Source organism: Anguilla rostrata, chromosome 7, assembly GCF_018555375.3.
Source record: "Anguilla rostrata isolate EN2019 chromosome 7, ASM1855537v3, whole genome shotgun sequence".
NCBI lineage: Eukaryota > Metazoa > Chordata > Actinopteri > Anguilliformes > Anguillidae > Anguilla > Anguilla rostrata.
In genome coordinates, this window is record NC_057939.1 from 41,683,169 (window position 1) to 41,710,019 (window position 26,851).

Sequence of the window (26,851 nt, forward strand, 5' to 3'; positions counted from 1 at the left end):
AATCTCAATTTCCCCGGAGCTGAGGGCCACTCTCACCTGTATCCAATTTAGACGGGGACCACCCCTCTTGGATGAAAGGTGCGGCAGAATCGAGTGCCCAGGCCCATTGTTTGGGATGTAACCTTTGGAATGAAACAATTTGTGCCTGTGATGGCCTTTCTGGCCTGGGACACGCTTGGTGACACCTTCAGCATCAGATGGCATTCAGAACTGATTTCCTATCATTTGCCAAAGAGCACAAGCTCATGACATGCGGATGCAGACAGGAAAGGAAAAAGAGTGCACTTCCAAAAAAAATAAATAAAACCCCATCAAATCTAAATCTAACCATGAGCTCACTGCTTAGGGCAGCATTGTCGCATGGCACCACATGGAAGGAGGATGCAAGGCCGCATAACTTCAGGGTCACATTCATCCACAAGCGTGCCAGCCTGAGACATAGACTACAGAGAAGACAAACATCTGTGACACCGAAGCTTTCTTAATGTATTTTCAATGTTTGAAATTAGAGATATTTCAATAGCAGTTAAACATATTCCATGTGTAAGGAAATAACGGCAACTCAGTGGTCAAATTTCTTTGATGGCTTGGAAGGGGGGGTGGTGGGGGGTTGTTCCATTCCAAATATACTTATAGTGCTGTGCAGCCATGTGCATGTGATTAGTCTGCATGTGAAATGTGCCAACACAATTAATGTCAACAACTGTATCACGGTGTTAAAACACGCCACGGCAGCTGAAATATGACAAAATAGTTTCAACTTCCATAAATTATACACAGACACCTCATACAGCTTTTAAGCATTATGAATAAGCTTAAAAAATGTACATCATTAGGCCTACATCATTAAATGTAACATTTCTAGATGATTTGTATTGACTTGTCATCTTACTACTTTCTGATTTTAGACGTTAGTATGAGCTGATTTCAAAATCATTTGTGAAAAATATTAGGCAATCAATTCCCTGTAAATTAGTATATCAGCTACAGTATTGAGTTGGGCATGTCAATGCGTTACGTACAATCTGCCAACCTTTTGCAGGTCTGTCTTCACTATCATTGCAAGACAACGTGTGTGCATGCATAAAAATGTGACTCACTTGAAGAAACAAGTATATGAAAAATTAAACATAAATAAATAAATTAATAAATACATTTCAGAACTGCAAATATTTTGCCAGCCAAGTTATGCAACATTTTAATGGAAGACCAAATGTGAATTAAAAAAAATATATATAATAACTGTCAATAATAACAATTGATAATGAAATAAATAAATAAGCAATGAAATAGATAATTAAATACATAAATAAACAAACATATGGAATTCAGATACATCCTCACATGTCCACATGTTATTTAGCATTTTTTACTTCTTCTTTTTCCTGCTGACTTCATCATTACAAATGTTTCAGTCCCACAGTCAATAATTTTCCCCACTGGATATTTAGCTGCATCTGCCAATAACAACATCTGATCAAAGTATTCTCATCAAAGTAGCTAATTGCAGGATACTCCTAGTTATAAATAAACAGGAAAAATGATCATATAAGGAAGTGAACAGGTGATGCTTTGTTAGCCAATGGAGCATTTTTTAAAACTTAGTGGTCATCATCTTTGTTTTGTGTGGAAGGTAGCTTGCTTGCTAACTAATAACTGCCAAAAAAAGAAAACTATTGCTTTTACAGCTGCATAATCTCAGTGGAAAGCTGATGTGAAAAGTCACAAAGTGGAACCATAAGTTACTCATGCATACAAAGCACTGTCTATAGTTCATTAATTAAAAGTTGCAAACACAAAATAAACTAACTCTATCCCAATGCAATATACTGAATGTTTCCTAAATTATTTAATGTTACTTGGCCTTGTGTTTGTTCACTTTAATGTATGTAGAGAATGTGGTGATTCAAACTTTATGTGTATAATTTTATACAATATAACAGGAAAAAACCGCATTTAGCTTGGTGAACAAACTCACCAAATACTAAGATTTCTGGGGGAGCAATTGAACAATATTTGTTCAGCCGTTTACAATAGAATAGCCCAACTAAATAAATAAATAAATAAATAAATAAAACCTGAACTTCCAAGACATCACATAAGATGAGCTGAACCATAAAGTTTCATTCATAATATAATTTATATGATTAAATGGCTGAAATCAGTTCACAACCTCACAGAAGTAATGATGAAGTAAATTAATCTTTGGTATCTATTTTTTCCCATTTTGGATTGTTGTTGTTGTTGTTGTTGTTGTTGTTGTTCTTCTTCTTCTTCTTCTTCTTCTTCTTCTTCTTCTTATTATTATTATTATTATTATGAGTTTTGTAGTGTGAGGTGGGGGTTAGGGGGTAAGGCTGCAGAATGGGCCAGAAGGGGGTCACATATAAGTTCAAGGCACAAAAAATATAGAAAAAAAAATACAAGTGGACATAAGCAAGGAAATAAATACGCGCATAAATAAATACGCGAGGAAATTAATAAACGAGCCAGTGTTCAAAGTGCACTTTGGAAATAAAAAGGACATTAAATAGAAGAGACCAAAAATAAGAAATAGATTTTTTTTAAATATATTTTGTTGTTTATTTATTTAATGCATTACTTCATTATCAATTAATTATTATTGACAGCTATTTATTCATGTGATGGTGTCACATTTCCATATTACACATCCACGTGAGCCAAAGCAATTCACTCAGCTACTTTATAGTTGTCCAACATCGCCACTGTTACAACATAAACCCCGGAATTACTTTGATCGTTCAGCTCATGTGCAGTATAGACGACTCGGAAGTGTTGTTAATGTCTGTAACACGTATCGAAAGCGAGTGTGCTTTACAATTCAGTCTGCATCTGAAGGGATTGTTGTTGCAGCACATTGGAGGGTTATTGAGTTTGGTACGTTTGTGCATAGAATAGTTTTGTTTTGATCGCTAGCTAACCTTAACGTAATTCTTCTACAGGCTGCTAGATAAGTGCAGCACGTGGAGAGCTTGCTCTGAAAGGAAATGCCATTAGATCATGTAACATTGCTAGTTTGCTTGGCATTGTGCCCAGTAAAATAGCTGTATTCTTCAGTTTGTTGCGTTAGTGTGTAAAATGCAAGTAAACCGCATGCACGACTAAGCAAACCACAGTTAATGTTGCGCTTGCACAGAAATGAATAGGAGCTGTCTGATATTGCTGGATAGCTACCCAGCAGTTGAATGTTTTTCAACATGCAGCATAACGTAGCCTGCGCATGGTGAATGTGCATTGCACACACAAATAAAATATTTTGTTAATCGTGACTGTAGAACAAGCTAGCCTACCAGCTTAATGAGGGCGGTAGATAACCTTAGTTTACCTGTAAACTAATCTGTAAAATAATCTGCATTTTGGTGAGGACCTGTTGTCTCAAAGTTATAGCTTCTTTTGAAATCCGTAACATTCATGAAGTAGGCTACCTTTCTGCGATAACCGAAAGGGTCTCTAGTTAGGCTACCTAATGTGTGATTTGGGCACTTGGCAGTCATAACGAGTCTCGTACTCGTACTTCATCTTTGTGTTTAACATGCAAGAGTGGCAGTTTCTAACCAGCACTCAGTAACCATTACCCCCCAAAATCCCCCAACACCATGATGTCAGTCAGGAATCATGAATAAAGGAACTACATTTGCGTGCTTTGATGTGCTTTTGTGTCATTTCTCCCCCAATCCCCCTTTTCCGCCTTTGTTCTATTCCCTGACTGGTGGCTTGTGACCACCTAGTGCAGTTTCCCCGTGGTCAGCTGGCAGAGTCATTCATCAGCTATGATCACATGGTCACGCTGGGCTGATCGGAGCAATGGCCCGACAGCAAAGAGCTCACCCTGTTACCCTCTCAGGTCTCGATGTTAAGGCAGGTGAATTGTACCTGGGAAGACGCACAGACTATAAAGTAACCTTTGCATCATCAAAAAGACTTCTGAGTAGTTTAGTGCAGTGGGTGGTACTATGTAACTTACCGGTTTCTAACGTGCGGTTAACAGCCGGCACGGATACGGGGTACAAAAAGTGATTATTTCCATTTACCCTTTTGCAGTGCTGTGACAAAGCGCCGCTGAAAGTAAATTGGCTCACGATCTGTGCAGTTAAACAGATAGCACTATCATGCATATTATTATTATCATTATTATTGTTGTTGTTATTATCAGAATGTACCCTTGTACACTCTTGGAAATAATAATAATAATAATAATAATAATAATAATAATCGTGTCTTCTATACTTTAAATTATTTTATAGTCACACCTCTTACATCTAAGAGACTACATTTTTTCATTCAGCACAATGATTTGTTGAAACTGCACATGTAGCTTTAAATGGCCAACTGAAGAGAATTTAGAATACACAGTGGCCTCTGGATTTGAGTTGCTGTGAATTTTGGTATTTACTTTCCATTTATTCACATCTCATTCCTTGTTATATATGGCAGTGGTGATGATGATGATGAAGACGACGACTGCTCTGTCTTCTCAGGGCCCCTCAACATGTCCACCGGTTACCAGGAGGAGGAGGAGTATGAAGACGAGCTGTACCGGGAAGACGAAGGCTCCTTGTCTTCGGGGGCTGAAAGTGAGGCAGAAGTTTGGCTCTATAGCCAGCTGCACTACTCCACCGGCCTGGGACAGAGGGAGGAAGAGGATGACGGTGAGGAAGGGCAGCGGCGGGGGGAGACGGGAGACGAGGAAGGGGCCTGCCCTGCAGCGGGCCGGGATCCCAACACACAGCGGAGCCCGGGACAGCAGTGGAGCTCTGACAGGGACTCGGACCCGGACCCGGATTCTGACGGAGTGGAGAGCTGGATGATCCTGGATGGGGAGGAGCAAGAAGGAGACTGCAACATCCTGCTCAATGTGGAAGTCAGGGGTAGCAGCAGCAGCAGCAGCAACAGTTCTGCAGGTAGGGACACTCCCACAGAAACCATTGGATGTACCAAGCTTTGGTAAAAAAGGTATAAGTTGGATGTACACCTTTTTTCCGGTGTAAGATCACAAGTATATTATCAGAATGTTCTTAACTGAACATTCTACTGCTGATGTAACAATCACTACTGGTAATTGAAAGCAGTGGAGTTCTAGAATATTGACTTAGAATTATGAAGAAATTTTTTTTCCATAAAAACCTACTCTTCAAATGGTTGTAAAGACAACTGAAACAGCAGGTGCATCCAGTAAAATCCTGCTGATTCCATATCAGAATGGACCAAGGTTCATGTATGAAAATCCTTCATGGGAAACCCTATTAGACACACCACATGTCCATAAACTGGCACCTAGGCCTGCACTGATATGGGTTCTCACTCACACATTTGCTGTATTATTATTATTATTATTATTATTATTATTATATTAGATTTTATTTTCATAGCAATTTCAGTTTGCGGTATAATCTTAAAATGTTTCACAGAAAGATGCAAAAGTCAACCACGTGCAAAAAATGAAAAACAGTAGATACACCCATCCACACGGTCACTGTTGCGCTGAGCTGCAGGGTACCCCGGATGATGCCCTTGTACCTGTATACACCTTGTAAACGGGGGGCATAGGGCAGTGGGGGCACACCTTGCTTCATTACATTACATTACAGGCATTTAGCAGACGCTCTTATCCAGAGCGACTTACACAACTTTTACATAGCATTTTACATTGTATCCATTTATACAGCTGGATATATACTGAAGCAATGCAGGTTAAGTACCTTGCTCAAGGGTACAGCGGCAGTGTCCTTACCCGGGAATCGAACCTGCGACCTTTCGGTTACAAACCCAGTTCCTTACCCACTGTGCTACACTCCGTTCATTGCTCCGTCTTCCGCTTCAATTGCTTTGATTTCCCCATCATGTGTCAAACAAATATGGAGAGATGCAGCATTAGCCTGGGCCAGAACGGCGAGCGCAGGAGTAGTACTGGCAGTATCCTAAGCAGCTTGGCTGTAGTCTCTCTCTTGGGCTGTGTTCCCCTGGGGAAGTCATGGCGAGAGCATTTGCTCCCATCATAGACCAGGCCCTGGACAGATATATCTCATACCACTCCCACACGGGGCAGAAAGCGTGTGATTCTCACTCTTCTGAGGACATGATTTGAACCAAATCTGTACTTAAAGCTGACTTGTTTTTAATTGTTAATTTTTTTCTTACAAGGTTATATCCAGTAGAGCTTTGTTTTGTTTTATGGTGAGATCTGTAGGAAGTGTATATTTGTTTTGTTTTTTTTTAGAATAAACCTGTTAGTGGCTATGAGTTCAGCGGTTTGCAATTTGCATACCATTTGTTGCAATTTTTTTTAAGTGCCGAATTTCACAGATGTCACTGAATTATGTATGCAGCCACTTAGCCCATCATTGGTTTCATATAGCCTATTTCCACTGAAAAGTCCTCACACGGCGCCTTCTTGGGCCCAGTTGGGTCGATCTCTAATTGCCTATATGAGAAAGTAATTTATGTGCGATACCAGGCCATTTCTACCTTCCGTGTCTCTATATGGCCGGTCGTTTGATGTAAGCTATAACGATTACACAGGGTTGGAAATGGCGATCGATCCAACGGTGCACGGCTCTAGTTGTCAGTTGACACGATTAAATTCGAAAAGCAGGAAAGTGCCAGAGGTCTGTGGCACTACCAGCACAGACAATACCATCCTACACACTGAATGAAGTGATGCAGAGCAGTATTGATATTACAGGGAGCCTTAATTCTCTGCAGGAGAAACCGGAGGTTTGAGGCCTCATTATGAGGAACATTATAATGTCTGTGGGGGGGATCTGATGTCTAAATGTCCTACCTGGTTTTGAAGAGCAATTAAAACCAACGAAGTCGGAGGCTACATAGTTTTTTCCCCCCCACTGAGTATATATTATTTTTTTTGACAATTTGCCAGAGGGAGGGATTTCTGAACATTTCTCAGCAGCAAATTTGGGGAGGTCCAGCACAGACGTAACACGATTCGGTGTGCGCTTCAGGGAAAACAGGGCCCTTGTGCCACGCACCTTTTTATTTCTTTCGCCTACAAATATTGTATCTTCTTACATTACATTACATTAGCCTACATTACAGGCATTTAGCAGACGCTCTTATCCAGAGCGACGTACAACAAGTGCATCAGTTCAAGGTGCAGAGGTGCAAAAGAAACACACTGGAGTGAAGTAAAGATCGTAGTGCCAGAAGTGACCACATACAAGTGCTACGAATGCGAGATCGGTCAGTTGGGTAAAAGGCATCCGTTAACGAGCAAGCATCCGAAGGGTTAATGGCAGAAGTGGATGCCGCGGCCTTTTTTCGCGGTTCGAACGCTTGTATCGCGCGGGGCCGGCGAGAATCTGACGAGTCGTCGTGCGCTCCGCCGCCCGCCGCGGGGCTTCGGGCCGAGGCTGTAACATCGCCTTCCGCTCTCTGATTAAGAGATAGGCTAAAGTGGTGTTTCTGTGAGAGCGGGCTCGGAACAGGCTGCTCCCCAGCCTGGGGTCCGGGGAGGGCCGGGAGTAAGGGGAGAACGGTGGGTGGGTGGGAGGGAGAGGAAGTGTTTTGTTTTCGTGTCGCAGGCGTCGGCTGTTCTCGCGCGGTTTTAAATGGCGACCGTTGGCAGAACAGTGGCACGTCGGGAGGTGCATCTGGAACCATACGGGGTATATGAAGGAATGGGTTTCCCTCCTTATGGACAAAAAAGAAGGAGAAAACAACAAGAAAACAAAAGCAACAAAGAGAGGGAGGGACAGAGAGAAGGGGAAAGCAAAAAAAAAAAACGGAAGCGAGGGTGGGAGATGCAGGCTTTGATCAGAAATACACAAACGTAAAAAAAGCCTTTCGCAAATCTCGGCTCTACACATTCGTTGAACCTGCAGCCTCGGCGATGGCCCCTCCTTTTTCTCCCCCTCTTTTCCACTGATGTTCCCCCTACCCCTCCCCTTTCATCCGGCTCTCTTTTGTACGCCCTCTCTGTCTGCGCCGGCTCATTTAAATTTCCCCAGGCTTTTGGGCTCTCCGGGCTGGTGCTTTCTGCAAGACTGGCCATGGCCGTGCGTGTGTGCGAGCCGCTTAGGTGAGGGCTTCTCCCGGCCCGCCTTTTGTTGTGCAGAGAGAGAGGGGCGCGGCGGCGGCGGCGGCTCCCTTGTCTGCTCGCCCCGTGTGATCTCTGGAGCCTGTCCCCGTTTCCCCTTTCCCCTGGACCCTGTGGGCCCTGCTGATCACCACCCCAGGAGATGGAGAACAGCTCCCTTAAACTCTTAAACTGAGCCAGAGAAGGGGGCACTGGCCTTTTCTTTCTTTCTATCATCTATCTATTTATCTATCTATCTATCTATCTATCAATCTATCTATCTATCTATCTATCTATCTATCTATCTATCTATCTATCTGTCTGTCTGTCTGTCTGTCTGTCTGTCTATCTATCTATCTATCTGTCTGTCTGTCTGTCTGCCTATATCTATCTATCTATCTATCTATCTATCTATCTATGCTGTCTGTCTGTCTGTCTGTCTGTCTGCCTGCCTATATCTATCTATCTATCTATCTATCTAACGTGTCAACAGATCAACAGAACAAGTGTAACATTAGTACAGATGGCACCAAAATTAAGCGCCAAAATCTGTGTTGCAATTCGGTCTGGTAGGACACATTACCGATTGTATGTGAACCGGTGCCTGCTACCGGGTTTTGGTACCAAGGTAGGCCCAAAAACCACAGACTAGTATCGCTGGCTTCACCCAACCAGGGGCTTGTTCTGTGGGCTGCAGCAACAAAGTTATCCATGCAGCAATCCAAAGGATCCAAATCATACAGGCAAGATAAATGACAGTCAAGTTGACCATTCATGGCCATTTAAGTAAGTGTTTATAGCTTTATTTCCTTGTGCGATATTGATATTGAAATTTTATCAGAATGTTCAATTATGTTTAGGAAAAGTAATTCATGAATGGGAAGCCATAGGCTATATGGATTTTATGATGGCAGATTTATCATGGTCAAAGTGACAATGGTCAAATTGACTGTTGTGGTGTTTCTACTGTTTACTACTTTTTAACTAGGCTACTGTAGCTACCTTGCAAATGCCATGTTTATAAATGAACGTTAACTATGCATATAGATATGCAAACAATTAATAGGTCTATTGTGTACAAAATACCCCATTAAAACACTTCTATTTAAAAATATAACAAAAACTTTTTATTTATTTATTTGCCATTCATGGTAGAGAAAGAAATAACTTCACAAATACATGCCTATGTGTTTATTTCAGCTAGAGCTTAGCTCACACAAATTAAAGAAGTTCTATTCCAAAGCAGTTCTGCCCAGTGTTTCCTAAATTATTTAAAGTAACTTGGCCCTGTGTTTTTTCATCTTTTTTTGTGGTCATTCAAAGTTTTTGTGATACATCAAAATGTCAACAAACATTGCCTCATGGAAGAAGGCATCATTTAAATTAATGTTTTAAAGAGCAGATGAAAACTTACATTCCCAAAATGATATGTTTGTACTTGGTTGTTAAGTTAATTTGACAAAATGTACAAGTTTGTGTATATCTGCAACTTGAAATAAATACCAATTTTAAAATAGATAGAAAACGTCATTATCCCCATGGGGACATTTTTCTAGTAGCATGTGGTATTCACATTTACAAACGGACATTTATACCAAGAAACATTCAATCATTTACCCTTCAGGAAAAGGAGGGTGAGATGAATAATAAATACAGATAAAAATTACAAATAGGCCTATTAAATAAATATTTAATCTAATTCAGACATACAATGTTTGCCCCATTATTGTATTCCATATTTGTAGGTCAGATAAAGTTTATCCTAATAAGTACAATAGTATAATTTTTTTACAATGTAAAATAATATTATACTGAATTTTCTACACATAATAATAATAATAAAAAATAAAAATAAAAAATAAAAATAATAATAATAATAATGCATTTTATTCACTGTGTGTTTTTAATACAATCAAAGCACTGGGTGCAGACAATTGTTCCAACATATAGTGTTATCATTTAAAAAAAATTGTAGTTGGGACACAGCTGACTTGCAGGTTATTTCCACTATAAATGATTGGCATTTAACACTTCCGTGTGACACATGAAGTTTGAACAACCACAGATGGCAAGATGGAAAAAAAAAAAAAACACAGGGCCTAGTTACCTGAAATACTTTTGGAAGCATGGGGAAGCATGGCTTTGGAATACAGCTTGTTTAATTTGTGAGCGAAGATAGGCAACATTTCTTGTAACTTGGCCTCATTATGATAACGATACTGTTGATCACAGGCCCAGATTTAGCAAGATTTAAATTATGACTTACAGACAGTGCTTTTTGTGCGTGAGTAACTTGGCAGTTTTGTACGTTGAAAACGTGTGTTTGTTGAGATTTGATATTCCAAACGGGTTGTCATGATAACACGGTCAGAGACAGTTTATTACCGGGCGAGACCACGCTTGCCATGTTGTTCCTGCCTTGGCTAAAGAGTTTCCGCGATAGCTGCCCATTATGTCTATTCATGAGCGGGCTGGCTTGAAACATATTTTGGTTCTGAGTGATTGGCTGTGTACATTAACATTTCTGCGCTTATCCGTGACGATTAGAATCACGACCCCAACTAAGTAATGGTCTTGCTGCTAATGAATATTCATGTATACCCATCCTCCGCGAAGCTCTTCAGGCTCAACAATGCATGGAGAGCACTTTCAATGTAAAGTTTAGAAAGTCTGACATCTCGTTACCGGCGATACAGTAGTACACGTTCGTGCACCGCGCGAGCTCCAGGTGTACCTGTGGCTTCGGCAGTGAGCCGTGAGAAAACACGTCTGCCACTCTCAAACCGCTCTCTGTTCATCAGTCAGACCGATCCAGGCAGTTAACCGTAGGCGCGCCCGACTGAATGCGCGCAAACGCGGAAATGCTCAGAGTTCGGGAACATATGCGACATGATTGATTATTTAGCCGTCTCTCCCTCTTGCCTCTTCGAACAGCTTGCGCTCAGCGTTCACGCTCAGCACTTTCAATATGGCTCTCACTTGAAGAGGACACCGCTAAACAGCCTGCTTGCCACAGTCACACGCATCTCATACACACTTCAGCAACTCCCTGACACGGGTTTTTGTATTCCTATCAATCTGTTGTAGGTAATTGTTAGTTGTTAATTATTGAGGAAAAGAAGGAAGTGTTTCCTACTCAAAGACCTGTTTCAAGAAACGCCCAACTGAAGCATGAGTTAGTCAGGATCATAGTTTCCTTAATACAGCAATGTAGGTTTTATGTATGTTAGTGTAGCAGCGGTCTCTGTACTGTGTCAGGAACTACTGGTGGGTGAGATGGGTTGAGGCTGGGGTTAGTCACAGGATACATGTAAAAACTGAATATTACTCCAGAGGCTCCTACTTTGATGAGCTGGCTGGAGTGAGATTTATTGTGGTCACAGACAGGGGTGGATTGGGATGCTGTCAAAGATAAGATAGGTAGCCAGTTAGCCATGCTGAAAAAAATGGACTTTGTCCTGCAAGCTCATAGATAATGTTTAATCAGGTAGCCGCGTTGTTTCTAGTTGCACTATTTTGATTTGGCGGGAGAATTGTTTGGGTAGCGTGAGAGCCCGGGACAGAGTCTGAAAGCACGTCTCAATGCCAAGCGCATGAGAATCGGAAACTCTGATTACACTCTTTCCATACACATTAACATTTGCCAAATTAATCTCTTCACTAGTCACATTTGCTGCAACAGTTAAAGCGTACATACAGTGTCCAAAATGTTAGACTGCATTCTAATGAGGGGTGAGTTGCAAAAATGTTATCTCTTGGTGGGTCATGGGTTAAAAAGTTTGTGACCAAACATTGGTTATTAGAATCAATCAGTTTGGAGAAGTACTGAAGAATGCTTCTGGCTGTTTGATGAACTGTACCTCAAGCTTCATTGTGGAACCATCAATTAGACTCAGAGAGGCGTGTTTCTGTTTCTAAGCAGGGCTGAATCGCTTGCTTCATGCGGACTGGCAAACAACAGCTCCTGCAGCCACATTGTTAAAGCACCGATCGGACGCAGTAGATCGGGCACCGTTGTGTGTAGCTGTGTGTGTTTCCGTCTGTGGGAAAGGGTGAACTTCTCGCTTGCGACAGATTGACGGTCAACAACTCGAGCCCTATTGACGAACTGTCAGCAGGACACGGCCGGACACAGTCAGTCGGATGGCGTCAATGGAACACGACAGCGTGCGACCGTCGCTTACCCCCGTAAGCGGTCGCCATGCTTACCGCCAGCTACCCCCCGCCCCAAACGCCCCCCTTCCTCCCCGACCTCCCATCCCCCGGCCCCCAGGCTAGTCCTCAGGACAGGCACAAGGCCAAAGGGATCTGCTGTAAATATTACAATCAGAGCTCGGAGATGGGAACCAGCGCTAACCAGCAGTGAGTGGATGGTGCCCTGAAGAGCCATGACTTTATGATAATGCGGGAGCTAATTTGCGACACAAAACCTGGGTGGCTACGATTCAAGGGCTGTGTTGCTTTTGTTCTGCCAGCTACAGAGCACTGCCCACTTACCCAAAGAGACTTGCTTTTTGGAAACCTGTGTTGTTTCACTTGAGTTTTTTTATTTTATTTATTTATTTTACCGCCTTTTAAAAAAACATTTTAGGCAATGTTCTTTTCTAGCCATGATGCAGTTTGTTCAGTGTCATGGCAGTAAGACCAAATAGTTTTCTCTGAACATCGGTTGTGAATTGTTTCTTCTGAAAGGCTGTCAAGAAGCTTTTCTGTGAAGAATGGTTACCAATTTAAATTACAGTCATTATATGGTACATTATATGACTCATTCTGAAGCATTTTGAAGAGACACTGGGAAAGGGTGGAGTTGGGTGTACTGTGCACACACAGTACCGGTCCTCATAAGGTATATTTTTTTCATGCGCAACAATAGTCTTTCCCTGAGGTCTGTATTCTCATTGATATTAGACATTTTCAAACAGGGCCCTGTAGCTTATTTTGTCCACAGATGGATCATCCACCCCTTGGCTCACAGGAAGCCAAAGGAAGGACCATTTAACATGTTAATTGGGAAGAGGAGGACAGTCTTGCTCTTTCTGATTCTTATCACTTTCTGTTCCTACAATCTGATCTAAAGAAGCACAGATAACAGTGATTAATCGTGTTTATCTACTCTGGTCTGAAACCAGAGCTACCGATGTTACCAAATCGAACTGTAGACAATCAGTGCGTGAAGAGGGGCTTTCCCCTCTTCTTCTTTCTGAAGCAGAGGAGTCATGTTCAATATGCGGAATTTAAAGCCTTCTTTATACAGTACCACTACACATACCCACATTCAGGCACACGCACGTACGCATGCACGCATCAAAGACACAACATGCATATGTGCCCGCAAACACCCACATACAACGTAAGCACACAAGCACACACCCAGAGACCGCTCAAACACACATTCACACAGGTGCGTACACAGTGGAACCACTTGAGCACGCACGTACACACACACCAAATGAGCACACACAAACACCGCTTACATCGACGTACGCACAGACGTACGGACAGAGGCCACGCCCGCACAGACACACTCATGCCACAGTCAGTCACAACACACAATCGCGTACACATACACACAAATGCTCACAAATGGAACTGTCTATTTTTTTACTGCGTACACGCACAGTGTATGGCAGAACACATATAACTTTGCCTATTCTTATGTTATGTGTTAGTATCTATGTCTAATTAGCTTGTGTTTATGTTGTTGTGTGTGTGAACGTTTTTATTTTAGTGCGGTTGCTCATTTGTGTCTTTGTGTTATTGCGTGTACTGTGTGTGGTGTATTTGGTTTGCGTATGTTTGCCTGCATGTTGATGCAGGCGAACCGTAGCTGTGCGATATTTGGCAGTCTGTGACCGCGTGTGCGGTAGTGCTTTTCGTCGCGCGTGTGTTATCGCTCAGCGCCGCGCCTGCATGTCATCACGCGCAGTTCGGGGCCCCTGCGTTAACCGTGTGCGGAGCCGCGCTCGCGTGCTATCGCGTCGCGGGTCACTCCCGCGTGTTGTCACGCGCGCGCGCGGACTGGCGGAGGGGCCGAACCATGGCCGAAGGGCGTCGCGGAGACGCCGCGTCAGCAGCGCGCACGCGCCCGGGCGCGTCAGAATCCGGGCCCAGGGTTCGGAGATAAACACGAGTCGGATCCGTCAGTCACCTGTCACCGAGGAAAAAAAAAACCCCCAGCTGCCGGCGAGGAGAAAGAATGGATGGGGGGAGTGGTGGAAAAATCCCAAATCCATCCAGGATATCCAATTTGCCACCAGAACCCAGTGGAGAGTCAAACTGGGGACCCCTGGGGCAAAGTGGCTGATTGGGGTGCAGTGGAGGTGGGTGGGGGGTGTGGGGGTGTGGGTGGGGGGGGTGGGGGGGTTCCCATCTCCAGCGAACTGGAACAGGTCGTCCCGGAGACAGTGCTAGCGGCCCGTGTGGGCCCTCTCCCTTTTTTTTTTTTCTTCTTCTTTTCTCTTTTTTTTTTTTTGGGACCCTGCCTCAACTTGAATTGGTGAACCCCCCAACAACCACCGGTCACACTTTTTTTTTCTTCTTTCTCCCTCTCTCATTCTCTCTCTCTCTCTCTCTCTTTCCCCCTTTGTTTGTCCTCCTCCCCTCTTCCACGTCCCGCTCCGCGCACATCCAAACTTTGTTAAGAGCCCTGGTCCGGGGGGCGCCCCAGTCTTGGGCTGGGAGCCGCCTGGGTGAGTGCGCGTTTGTGCCTCTTGAGTGTGCGCGTGGTCGGGGATGGGAGTTTTTCGAGGTGGGGAAGGTAAGACCGAGTTTACTTTTGCAACAAATCAAGGGGCTGGGGCTGGGGCTGGGGCTGGGGGGGACCTGTAGGACGGTCATTGCCTGGCTCGGGAGTTCTCTTAGGCCAGTCTGGCTCTGCTGAGAAAAGACTCCTCTCTTCCTCTCCTCCTCCTCTCCCTTCTTCTCTCAGACCTGCACTCTTGACCCTTCGCCTCCCTTCATAAGGACAAACTTACTCCTTTAGAACTGAAAAAAAAGAGTGAATCCACTTTGTCTTCTCCATTTACTGCAGAGATTAGTTATTAGTATACAACTTTTCTGGTGCATGCCTGCGATGGATGTACAGTATTTTTTTGCAATGAAAAAGTACTTAGTTCTTATATCATTAAATAGCATTGTAATTGTAATAATACTTAGTTCACCTGTTGTTACTTGCTACTGAGCGTTTGATGTGACGTATATGTTTACAGTTAACTGAACTTCTGTGTCACTGAGACCACTGTTGTGTTATCGTATCCAGCATTTTCTTTGAAGTATTATAGCCTGAATGTGATACACATCTAGTTTACTGCAGCGTACCATAGTATACCACAGCTAAGGCGATGCTGTTTAGTCTATTTCTCAAGCAGAAAAATATGCCATTCTATTTTCTCCTCCACAAACTCTAACCGGCTTGTCCCACTTTGAAATGCCCGCACTGTTGAATGTTATAAATAAGGCAGAAAGCCAGGATTTACGCTATAATTGTGTCTGTGGAGCTTTGCGGAAAATTTCCCCTCATTATAGAGTGATGGATGTGTATCGATTTGCATGCCTGTGATCACACATGTACCAGAACATACATTTTGCATAGGGTATGTTTTATTCAGTATTTTTGTATTCACATTGCAGAATAAGGGCAGCGTTCATTTTACTGTTTTACTGTTTGAATGTGTGCCTATGTGTGTGTGTGTGTGTGTGTGTGCGCGCACGCGCCATGTGTGCAGTCCATGTGTGTGTACACTGTACACTGTGTGTGTATGCGTATATGCATGTTGGCGCATGCGTATTTGTGGTTGGTATTATGTGTGTAAGGGTGTTTACAATATGCAGGGCATACGTAGATACATTGGTGTCTGTGCGCTGTGTGCATGCACACATTAGGAACACACATATATTTTTGTGTTCCTAAGTGTTTGTGCGTGTTGACTGTGTTGAGTGTGCACGTGTGCGTTTTGTAATGTGTAAGCGTGTGTGTGAGAACGCACATGTTCCCTCTCTCCGTGCCCTGTGTTCTCTTTCCTTGTGTTCTTGTACAGGCCTCAGTCAGTGCTGTATGTGGGGGGCTGCGGCACTGGCAGATGGGGTGTTAGATGTTTGTGCTAGGCTAGCTACTTCCATTAAACGTCCGTTTACGCACGGTGCACACGACTGCTCCTCTGCTGAAGTAGAGGGTATCTTTTCGATGTCAAAACAGGTTTGAAGGCCATTGCCTTTTATCTTATTAAAAAAACAACAAGGAAAACAGTTTTACACACCGCTCTCCACAAATGATTTGGCCGGACCAGCAATAACAGAAATCGCGTATGATAATCGCGTACATGAGCTGAGCGTTTTTTTTTGGCCTGGGCGAATTTACAGTACGGAGGAGGGCTTTGTCTCTTAGTTTTTTTTCTTTTTTCTGGTGACTGCAAAGCGATAAGGGCTGTGGGTTGCACTGATACGAATCGTCCCTTATCAGGGCCGGCCAGCGCTGGGTCGTGTGGAACTTCACACCCTCTCCCCCCGCACACTGTGTTTGAACAGGCACCGGGCCTGTCACCACACACACAAACTGGGCATGGCTGTGTGTGTGGGTGTGGGTGTGGGTGGGTGTGTAGGTTTCTGTGGTGGGGGTGGGATTAGTTCGCTTCACATTTTTTAGAAAACCACATCTGTTTTTATTTGTGCCGGTAACATAAGCTTATTTTGTATTTATTGTTATGCGTTTTAAATCTCCCATGTGCGTGCTTACTCACATGTGTGTGTTTGTGTGTACGATACCCTCAAAAATACACTGTTGATAACAATTCATAATAAACACGGTATAAAATAAATAATACAAGTATTGAATTATATTATAGTTTTCATGGAAAATGTTCTGCTTTAATAATAATTCAGTGAAATCAACCAAAATAACACTTTAATTCACCCTTTCTTCAATAGGATAACACAAAGGTTTCATTTTCTTTAGTGGTTTATGAGGTTGGTAAACATTTTTGGGCTTTGACCTTTCCATATAGAATTTTAACATCCTTCAGATCCTCCAGTCTGCACTTTTGCCACACATTTTTGATTGGGTTCAAATCTAGAAATGGAGATGGCCATTGCAAAACATCAGTTTCATGGTTGATTTTGAAGAATGCTTGTGATAATTTTCTTTTTGAAGGATCTATTTGCTATTTTGAGCTGGCAGGTATTGCTTGAGTTCAAAGATATGATAGTTCCACACCATATGTCTCTGTAGGTATTTTTTCTGATGCCAAACCCACAACCGATGTGAGAAGCCAGAAAGGTTACATGCCTGGTTGATGTCAAAGTTTCAATTGCTTTTAGTAAACTCTCAATGCATTGCCCACAACAGGGGCTTTTATTATGGCAATCCTCTCTCTGGCAAGACCTAAGGGCATTGAGGTGGCATCCGATGGTAGATTTGAACTTTGTGCCCCCACGATGCAACCAAGCTTTGCAGTTCTCCAGTTGTGGCCCATTCATTTGTGTTTGCTTCACAAACCCCCTACCTCACTGTACATCGGGGCATGACCCATTTGTGTCCTCTATATGGCAGATTTACCACTATTCCAGGGGGTTTAAACTTCTTAATTACTGAGGTAATAGTGGAAAATTTTCTCTCTGATTTTGTTTACTTGTTTGTAAGCATATTCTAACGGATAAAGGTCAGCGACCATTCATCTTATTTCTTCTGAAATGTCTTCGGCTTTCCACGTGGAGATGGATGACTAATAGATTTTACATGTTTTACATTTACATGTATTGTAATATCCCCGAGAAACAAAGAGCAGTAGGAGGCCACAATTTGGTTTCCTAAGATTGAGATGAACTTTAAAAACAAGTGTTTTAATAGATTTAAAAGATTTTTTTGCACTGGATTTAATTTTGTAATTCAGCCCTGGTACAGCGATCGAACAGTTGGAACTGGGTGTCATGATCAGATGAGTCTAAAAGTGAGCTTTCTGGCTGAGCACAACCAGCGGTTGGTATCGGTGTGAAATACGGTGGTGGGTTCTTGATGTTATGGAGTTGTTGTTTTTAGTGTTGTTGACCACAAAACAACTGTTTTGTAATGGCTGTCTTCTGGCTTGAACCCAGCTGATTTGGGTTGGAATTAAAAGAGGGCAGTCCACAAGTGTAGACCAAAGAATCTCAAAAATTTTAAAAAGATTTCATATGGACCATTTTGTACTCATCTCATTAAACACTGTGGAAGACCACTCAAGAGATGGCTTGTGTACTGGAATAATTTTGACACCTGATTTTGGTAAATAGAATTATTACTAGTTAAAAAAAATGGAAAGCCTCTCTGAAAAATAGGATTAGCATGAAGTCTAAAATATTGTCTTTTTTGAGTGTACAGTATAGCTCCTTGTCTTTTATACAGCCCTTATGATCAATTGTATCACGGGTGCCAATAGGTAGGCCAGAAAATATGTTACTTGTTAAATAAAATCTTTTTCTGTGAGTAGTTGTATTCATAAAAAAAATAAAAAAATAGGAAAACTCATTATATATAATTTTCCTTTTTTGTGGCATACTTTTTTAGTATGAAATGCTTTTTTTTATCTGTAATGTTTATTTTATACAACCTTCTATTTTAAGGGTGTGGACAATTTTATGCAATAATTTGTAGTCATGTATGGGCATTTGTGTTTGTGTTTATGGGTATGTGGGTACATTTCAAAATAGTCTTTTTTTTACCGTTCCATATCGTTTTAAATGTGCACATGCTTAAAAGGATCAAATGAGGTTCTGATGATTTTACAGTTATTTTGTGCGTTGAGTCATTTCGCATGTTTATTCATGGGAACTCAGTGTTTCCGTGACTAAATGAAAATGTGTTTTAGGCCGAGGGGGATTATCATTCGCCGTGTTTTTTTTGTTTTTTCTGATCTCGCTCAAAACCAGTCCGCTGTAATTGAAGCGGATTTGTGAACCTCTTATTAGCTTTCTCACCTTGCAGAATCTAAGACAAAGAAATAGGCAACGCTGTGCCCACGCACTCATTTTTGTGAAGACGCTGTTTGATTTTGTGTCATCATTTTTATCGTCATTCTATTTAAATTACCTAACCGTAAAGCAGCAGTCAGTAAGGGTATGCACGCTCAGTGAGTTGAATGTAATTTATTCCCATACTTCTCTGTAGATTATATGTGTGTGTGTGTGTGTGTGTATGTGCGTGCGTGGCTGTATGTCCGTGTTAAATATCGATTGATCGCGCTCAATCAGAAGCATGGCTTCAAGGTGAAGCGTGTGACCGCTGGTTAACGGAACAGGTGTGCTCGCCGCGACAGACAGTACACGCTCCGGGCTTCGAAGTTGCCATGACAGCGGCGTGCGCGGCTCTGTAGCTGTGGCGGATGCCGACGCGCGTGACGGAGCGGTGCGAGCCGCGGCGCGAGTCTGTGGTGGCGAGGCACGGTCCTGTAGCCGGCAGGCACTGCACCCCCTCAGTTTACGATGGATGTGGGTGGATGTGTCAGGATGTGCACGGGCAGTCCAGGTACCACGGGCATCCATTTTCTCACCCGTCGAGCATAGCATCCACCAGGAATCAAAGGGGCCAGGGTAAGGGCATGGTCCCACCCGTTTAACCATTAATTCCATTTAGTAAATTAATACACTGATACAAACATCAATACACAATTTGTCTGTTCAATGTTAATTTTTATATTTAATACTTGTGTGCCAGTTTAATAATAATAATGTGTCAGTGGCCATGACATCAGAGGGCATTCTGCCCACTCTGTTGGTTTAATCTCTCTGGCGCTTCTGCATGTCTATAAATACCATATTTAAATTATCTGAGTGTACTGGCGTTTGTTTTGAAAGTACAGTAGGCCTATATTCAAATGCTAACATCTTTGTAGTGTGCAGGTGTTTATCCGAATAGCTGCTGTTTGCTCTGTGTGTTTTGGGTACAAGCTGTTCTGTGTGTTTGGGGTACAACAAGCTGCTTCAGTTATCTTTGTGTAGAATTAATACTAATACTCCAGTGCAATACTGTGTCGGTGTAGCATTAATGTTCCAGGGTAATACTAATGTTCCATTTTTATGCTAATGCAGTAGTTTGCTAGGCATCCAGGAGAGAGTTGCACCACAACAGCAGACACTGCTCATGGTGTGAAATGTGTCTTGTTTTTTCATGACGCTTTTTTCGAGCTGCTCTGTGTCCCAGACTTCTCTGCCACCGTCCTGGCAGAGCGCTCTAGCAAAGCAGAGCCACGGGGGTGGGGTGCGGCTCCCACGGTAACCCGAAAGCGCCCCTACAAGCCGACCGACTTAGCCAACAAGCCGGAGTTTCCGAAAAAGAAGCCAAAACGAACCGATCTGATATCACGCCATCGCCAGCGAATTGATCCCGTCGCTCACCGTCATAATCCCCTTTTTAATGAAAAGGTTACTGAGCGAAGGGACATTTCATCAACAAAACAATGTAATGGCGAGACGCGCGGCATTAATAGTGGAACGATTTTGATCACGGCTTTTTGTTTCTGATTAGTTGATGTTACCTGAGACTTACCAGCATGCTCCAGTAACAATTTCCCATCTCAACAGAGCCAGCAGATTCACGGAGTATACAATGCCAGAGAACAGCGACACTCAAAAATATAATAATGGACATTTTCATTGAGATGGAAAATCTCATTATCTTTAATATCTTATTTCAGATTTTGTAATAAAACATAGGCCTAATCTTTGTTGAATAATATTAAATTTAGAATCTCTTTTTGTACAGACTGAAACAAGTTTGAATTTTGATACTGGCAGTTACAGAAGTTAATGTGGCAGTAAGCATATGGTAGAAATCTCTCATAATCAATATGTTGTGCTCTTTTACAATCAGTTTCTTCCTGGTCCTTTTTAAAGCTTTTCAGAGTTCTTCTCATTTGGGTGTGATGTCCGCTCAAATCAGCACAATCAATCTCTACCTCCTTTTACTTATTGGCTTGGAGGAATAGAAACCAGTCTAAATATATTCTTGTTTCTTTGATCAGTCTGCCTACACTGCTGGTTTAGTCTGTCTAGCTTAACTGCATGTCCATAAATATCATTTTTACAGTATTTGACTATTCTATATTTATTTTCCCAAAAAAGTACAGTAGGCCTATATTCAAAAGCTAACATCTGCTGGTGTGTAGGTGTTTATCTGATTAGCTGCAGGCATCCATTCTGTGTGGGTCCACAAACAAAAGCTTCAGTTATCTGTATGAAAAATTTGAATTTCAGCTATGGCATTTTTCCTTAATATTGAAACTGACAGTAAAAAAAAATATATATTTTTGCAGCATACATGTTTGCATTACCACGAACAACTGAACAAAGAATATTAGTTAGAATTTGATTTAGAAGATACACACAGGATTTTAGCTGAAATGATTGTGAATTGCAAATTTATTTAAGCGCAACTATAATGCAAAGAAACTGGAACATATCCTTATTGCAATAATTAATAAGCACTATTATCAGGTTGAATATGGCTGTATGAATTGGAATAAAAAGATTTGTTGTCTTTCTTACACACATTATTAGCCTGTGTGCACCCAGGTGTCTTTTGTTATTTGTATTAAATGGCTGCTAAGTTAAATCTTTGAACACTGATCTTTTGTTTACCTCACAATTAGCATTCAACCTGCACATCTGTTTAGAGCTTTAAATTATTTACAATTTCTCTCGAAAATTTGTAGTTGCAAATCCAGAAGGATTTGAAAATGGAGGGCAGGAAATGTGTTTATTAGAAAGTACAGAGTACCAAGCAAATAGATAGGCCCTCCTTAGGCTTATTTTGTAAATGTTTGCTCGGCCAACGAAACATTTTCCCTGGGTTTCAGTTTTAACAAAGAAACACCTCAGGACCCTTTTAACCTGACTGGAGGAAATGAAAAAGACAAACGCCTTGCTCTCTTACAGCCTCCTTTGTCCGCCGCCCTTTGATGGACACGGACAGCTTCCTCTACCCCTCCTCGTCTGTCCCTCCCCAGCCCCCTCCCCCCTTCCCCCCTTCCCCCCTCTCTCTGTTGCCTTTTCTTTTCCAAATGCAAGTCCAGAGAAGACACCCAAAATGTCAATTACATTTACCGCCGATAATGATATTAATGAAGCGGTCATTTCCCGTTAAATCTAATGATCAGAGCTGTGACGGCGGGAACAAACACCCCGTCGTGCCGCCAATCTATTTATTTTATTTTATTTTATTTTATTTTATTTTATTTTATTTTATTTTATTTTATTTACGACATCCGTTATTTCGTTTTTCGAACCGTAATTCGCGGACGGGCGCTTTATTAACCGCTAGCCCAAGGTGGCGATTTAGGAATTAATATTTAATCCGGGGGGGGGGGTGTGGATCCCGTAATCGGGGTGCCCCTCCTCGGCGACTGATACGGGGGGGGGGGGGTGGCTCGCGCGCGGAGGGGTTCGGGGGAGCCGGAGTCAGCTAACCGTAGCCGGGGACCGTCTCCTCCGAAAAAAGCCGCTCGGGCGGCAGATGGCACCGGCGGAAGGCCGGGTTAATTAACGGCGGGGCCTGGCGGGCGCGCTCCGCGGCTCCGCCCGCTAAACGGACCGATTCCGACCCGCCCCTCCTCCTCCTCCGCCGGGCCGGGCCGCGGGGTTCTGTTTCGGGGCGGGGGGGGGGGCTCGGTTAACGGGCGGGCTAATCGCCGTAAATCGTCGTTCGCGCCGTGCCGCGGCGCTCGGCGTTCGCCGAAGCTTCCTTTTTTTCCGCTCGCCGCCCCCCCCCTCAGAGGGCCGTTTGGGGGGGTCGAGGCTGCGGACTCTGCGATATCCGGGCCCCTCTGTTTCGCTTCGTGTTCGCGAAATCGAGTCGAGCTCAGCGCAGCCCTGCTGAAATATAAGGGCATGACCCTTTGGCTGTTTGGTTTATTAAAGCAAAAAAAAAAAAAAGTAAATAATTCAAACATTAATTTCTTCAAAGTTTGTGCATACGCGTAGACATATGCGTATGTGATTTGAACTGGAATTTAATACTGTATTAAAAAGTATAAAACCAATTCACTCTTGAGAACTGTGCGATTCGCTTCTGAGATCTTTTTGATTTGCTCCTGAGATCTTAGTTGTTCACTCTTGAGATCTGTGGGATTCACTACCGAGATCTGTAGGATTCACTACTCAGATCTGCAGGATTCACATCTGATATCTGTGTGAATCGCTCCTGAGATCTGCAGGATTCGCTCCTGAGACGCGTGTGATTCACTCCTGAGATCTGTAGGATTCACTCCTGAGATCTGTGGGGTTCGCTACTGAGATCTGTACGATTCACTACTCAGATCTGCAGGATTCACATCTGAGATCTGTGTGATTCGCTCCTTAGACCTGCAGGATTCGCTCCTGAGACGCGTGTGATTCACTCCTGAGATCTGCAGGATTCACTCCTGAGATCTGCGTGATTCGCTCACCGAGATCTGAGTTTTTCGGAGCGCGTACGATGCAGCGAGCGAGCTCAGATGGGGCTTCCGAGCCCGACGAGTGCACAAGACGTTGCCGTGGGAGCCAGTCGGAGAGACGCGCTGTATCAGCGCGCGGCCGTCACTAATCTCTCCGACACACCCGGCCCCCGCTGGGACCTTCTGTGAAAAACACACCCTGCTATTATTAAGACCTCCTTTGCATACAGAAAAACTCCGGCTCGTTCTGCCGCGGGACGCCCGCGCGAGACGGAGCGGCGGTTTCGCCCCCGACCCCCCCCCAGCGGCGCCAAAACAACTTTTACTGCACTCCGAGGCATAGTCGGCCAGGCGTGGAACGGCTGGGGGAAGGAGGTGCAAGACGGCCGGGCGGTCTTTCGTGGGGCCCCTGCATCGAACCGAACCGCCCCTGAGAACCAGGCCGCGGGCGGCGAATTGGCACCAGGCAGTGTGAAACGGAGCTCACACTCACTCTGGGCCTGTATGGGTTTAGTACAGGGAGGCGATCGGGGCTCCGGGGCGTAACGCGCTGGGTTTTTGCGCACCGAGTCAGCGCACGTCGCAGTGGTCAATTTCAGTTTCTGTCCAATAGAATTCAAATGACCTTCGCTGAGGCATCGATTGGTTTTACTGTGCGGTCCAGGAAAGCAGATATCTCTGTTGTAGAATGAACAAATAGAATATAACTTGGTGTATTGGTGGGTAGGCGATGCATTCAGTTGGAATTCACCAGTGAGTACCACGCATCATTTTTCAGTATACCGATTATCAAATTTGGGGTAAAAATCCTGCACTGTGGTGTACTATCAGTTCTGTTGCACATTCAGTTCAGAGTGTGTATGCAGCTCTGTTTGTAAGGCCTGTCATGTGCGGATATACAGCACGTGTACTGTGAGTTGACGTAGGACTAAATGTGTCATTACCCAGAATTCCATCCGTGGAGCCGGCCAGCATGTGACAGGAGGCTTTGGTTTCTTCAGGTCCTCTCTCTTAATCGGGTGACTGCACACAAGGCTCGTGGCCTGTTGGGAGAACTGTTTGTTTCACACACACACACACACACACACACACACGCACACACACCTACGTCCTCCCGCATGGCCGGCGTCTCATGAGGACGGCTGCCGCCGCTGCTGCCCGGGCAGCTGGGGAGAGCCGCGGGCCAAACAGGGGTATTTTTAGAGAAACCGGTACTGGCATCCGAGAGCGTGGCCTGCACCTGGAGCCTCGTGTTTGCGCCACACAGGAAATCCTTCTCTTTCTTTGGTGGGGTTGGCGCCAGGTCTCAGACATGTCACCGCCATCAACATCAGTATCTGAATTACTCACTGAAACCTTATTTGTGTATTATGTTGTGAGTCCCATCTTTGAGGCCTCATTTGTGTAATGTTCTGTGGGTTCCAGTGTTGAAACTACATTTGTGGGCTGTTTTGTGGGTCCCATCTTTGAAGCCCCATTTGTACACTGTACTGTGGGTGCCATCTTTGAAGCCCCATTTGTACACTGTACTGTGGGTGCCATCTTTGAAGCCCCATTTGTGTACTGTACTGTGGGTCCCATCTCTGAACCCACATTTGTGCACTGTTCTGTAGGTCCCATCTTTGAAACCCCATTTGTGTACTGTTCTGTGGGTCCCATTTTTGAAGCCCCATTTGTGTACTGTTCTGTGGGTCCCATTTTTGAAGCCCCATTTTTGCACTGTGCAGTGGGTCCCATCTTTAAAGCCCCATTTTTGCACTGTACAGTGGGTCCCATCCTCCTCACCAATCGGCGATTGTCATCGCCTGGAGCTCCACCATGGTGACGGACTGACATTCACACTGCTGGTGGTCTCTTGGATCAACGTTTTTACTCACCCATATTCCTTAATGTTGTTTGTCTTCTTTGGCAGAGTGAACTAAAATGTGTCGTTTTATAAGGCATGTCCTCTCTCATATCCTGACTGCAGCATGAGTCTGCACTTAAGGCAGTACACTTAAGATAGTGCCTCTTCGCCTCATGGTGATTCAGAAACCAAATAAGACAAGCTGTGTGGATGGTTAGGATAAGGATGGCAGTGTTTTGTTTGAGGGTGAGCCAAGGAACCTTCGGAACAATGTGTGTAATAAGTTCTGCTGAAGTTCCAAATAGAGAGCTCTAACTTCAGAGGTACAAGAAACCACTTTTTACTCACACATACAGTGTAGTTGAAATGGTAAGATCGCACATGGTGTAAGACATTAAGGATGACACGCTTATGAATAAATGCCCTTTATAGGCCTATCTGTCTGATACTGTATGTTTGATATTATATGGAAAAATAACATTGCATTGAATTGGTCTCTTTGTAGGGGTGCATATCTCCATCAGCCCAAATTTAGCAAAGCAATGTCAACAGGATTGAACATTTTTTGCTGTCTATATTTAACTGATTGAATTTGAATGGGGTAGGACGGAGTGTGGCACAGTGGGTAAGGAACTGCACTTGTAACCGAAAGGTCGTAGGTTCGAATCCCGGGTAAGGACACTGCCGTTGTACCCTTGAGCAAGGTACTTAACCTGCATTGCTTCAGTATATATCCAGCTGTATAAATGGATACAATGTAAAGTAACAGTTGTGTAAGTCGCTCTGGATAAGAGCGTCTGCTAAATGCCTATAATGTAATGTAATGAATTAATTTAATTGATTGTTTCACATATTCTTTGGCTGGAAATACAGTAAATTGATATTTAGTTTTTAAACATTTTTGATTGAGCTTTTTTTTTTTTGCTACTTATGTTACACAAATAGTGTGTAAATATGTATAGCTGATTTATGTGTAATGTCATGAAAATTGGGCTTCTATAATTTGACTATGTTTGAAAACATTATTATTTAGCATTTTTTCAATTTTTATTACAATATATCTATGTCAGTTGCACATTTCTTCACATTATTCGCTAGATATTAAGAACTAAAATAAATAAAATTTTTAGTGAATAACTGAAATGTTAATGATCAGAAAAAATCTATATATATATATATACTTTCAATTATATATATATATATATATATATATATAAATACAACATGCTTATTTAGTAGTATATATGTATGCATGTTTGTGTGTGTGTGGTATCTCTAGTTATGGTATATGAGCCATAACATTTACCTCATGTGCATATTTTTATGGCATACATTTATAAGCAGAATACATTTGGCAGCATTTTTCATTTTTTTGTGACAGGTTTACATCAATACTCTATATAAGTTCATGATTCATGTCAAGGTTATTGTTCTGTAGTGGCAGTCTCTACTCTGCCTCCTATTCCCAGCACTTGTTTTATTGTTTCTTAATAGTTGAGGTCATTGAAATTGAAAAATAGAACCAGTGGGTTATGTTATGTATATTCTCCATTC

General features: G+C 43.0%; 1 protein-coding gene across 2 annotated transcripts in view; it reads left to right on the top strand.

The window, feature by feature from the left end:
• Window positions 1–2,766: 2,766 nt before the first annotated feature.
• LOC135259709 (zinc finger CCHC domain-containing protein 7-like) overlaps window positions 2,767–26,851 on the top strand; it is a 91,733-nt gene continuing 67,648 nt past the window's right edge. For both annotated transcript variants that reach the window (XM_064344349.1, XM_064344351.1), the window contains exons 1-2: window positions 2,767–2,898; window positions 4,500–4,922. In XM_064344349.1, coding sequence (XP_064200419.1) covers window positions 4,511–4,922 — 412 coding nt within the window. In that variant the 5' untranslated portion in view covers window positions 2,767–2,898; window positions 4,500–4,510. The remainder of the gene's footprint in view (window positions 2,899–4,499; window positions 4,923–26,851) is intronic.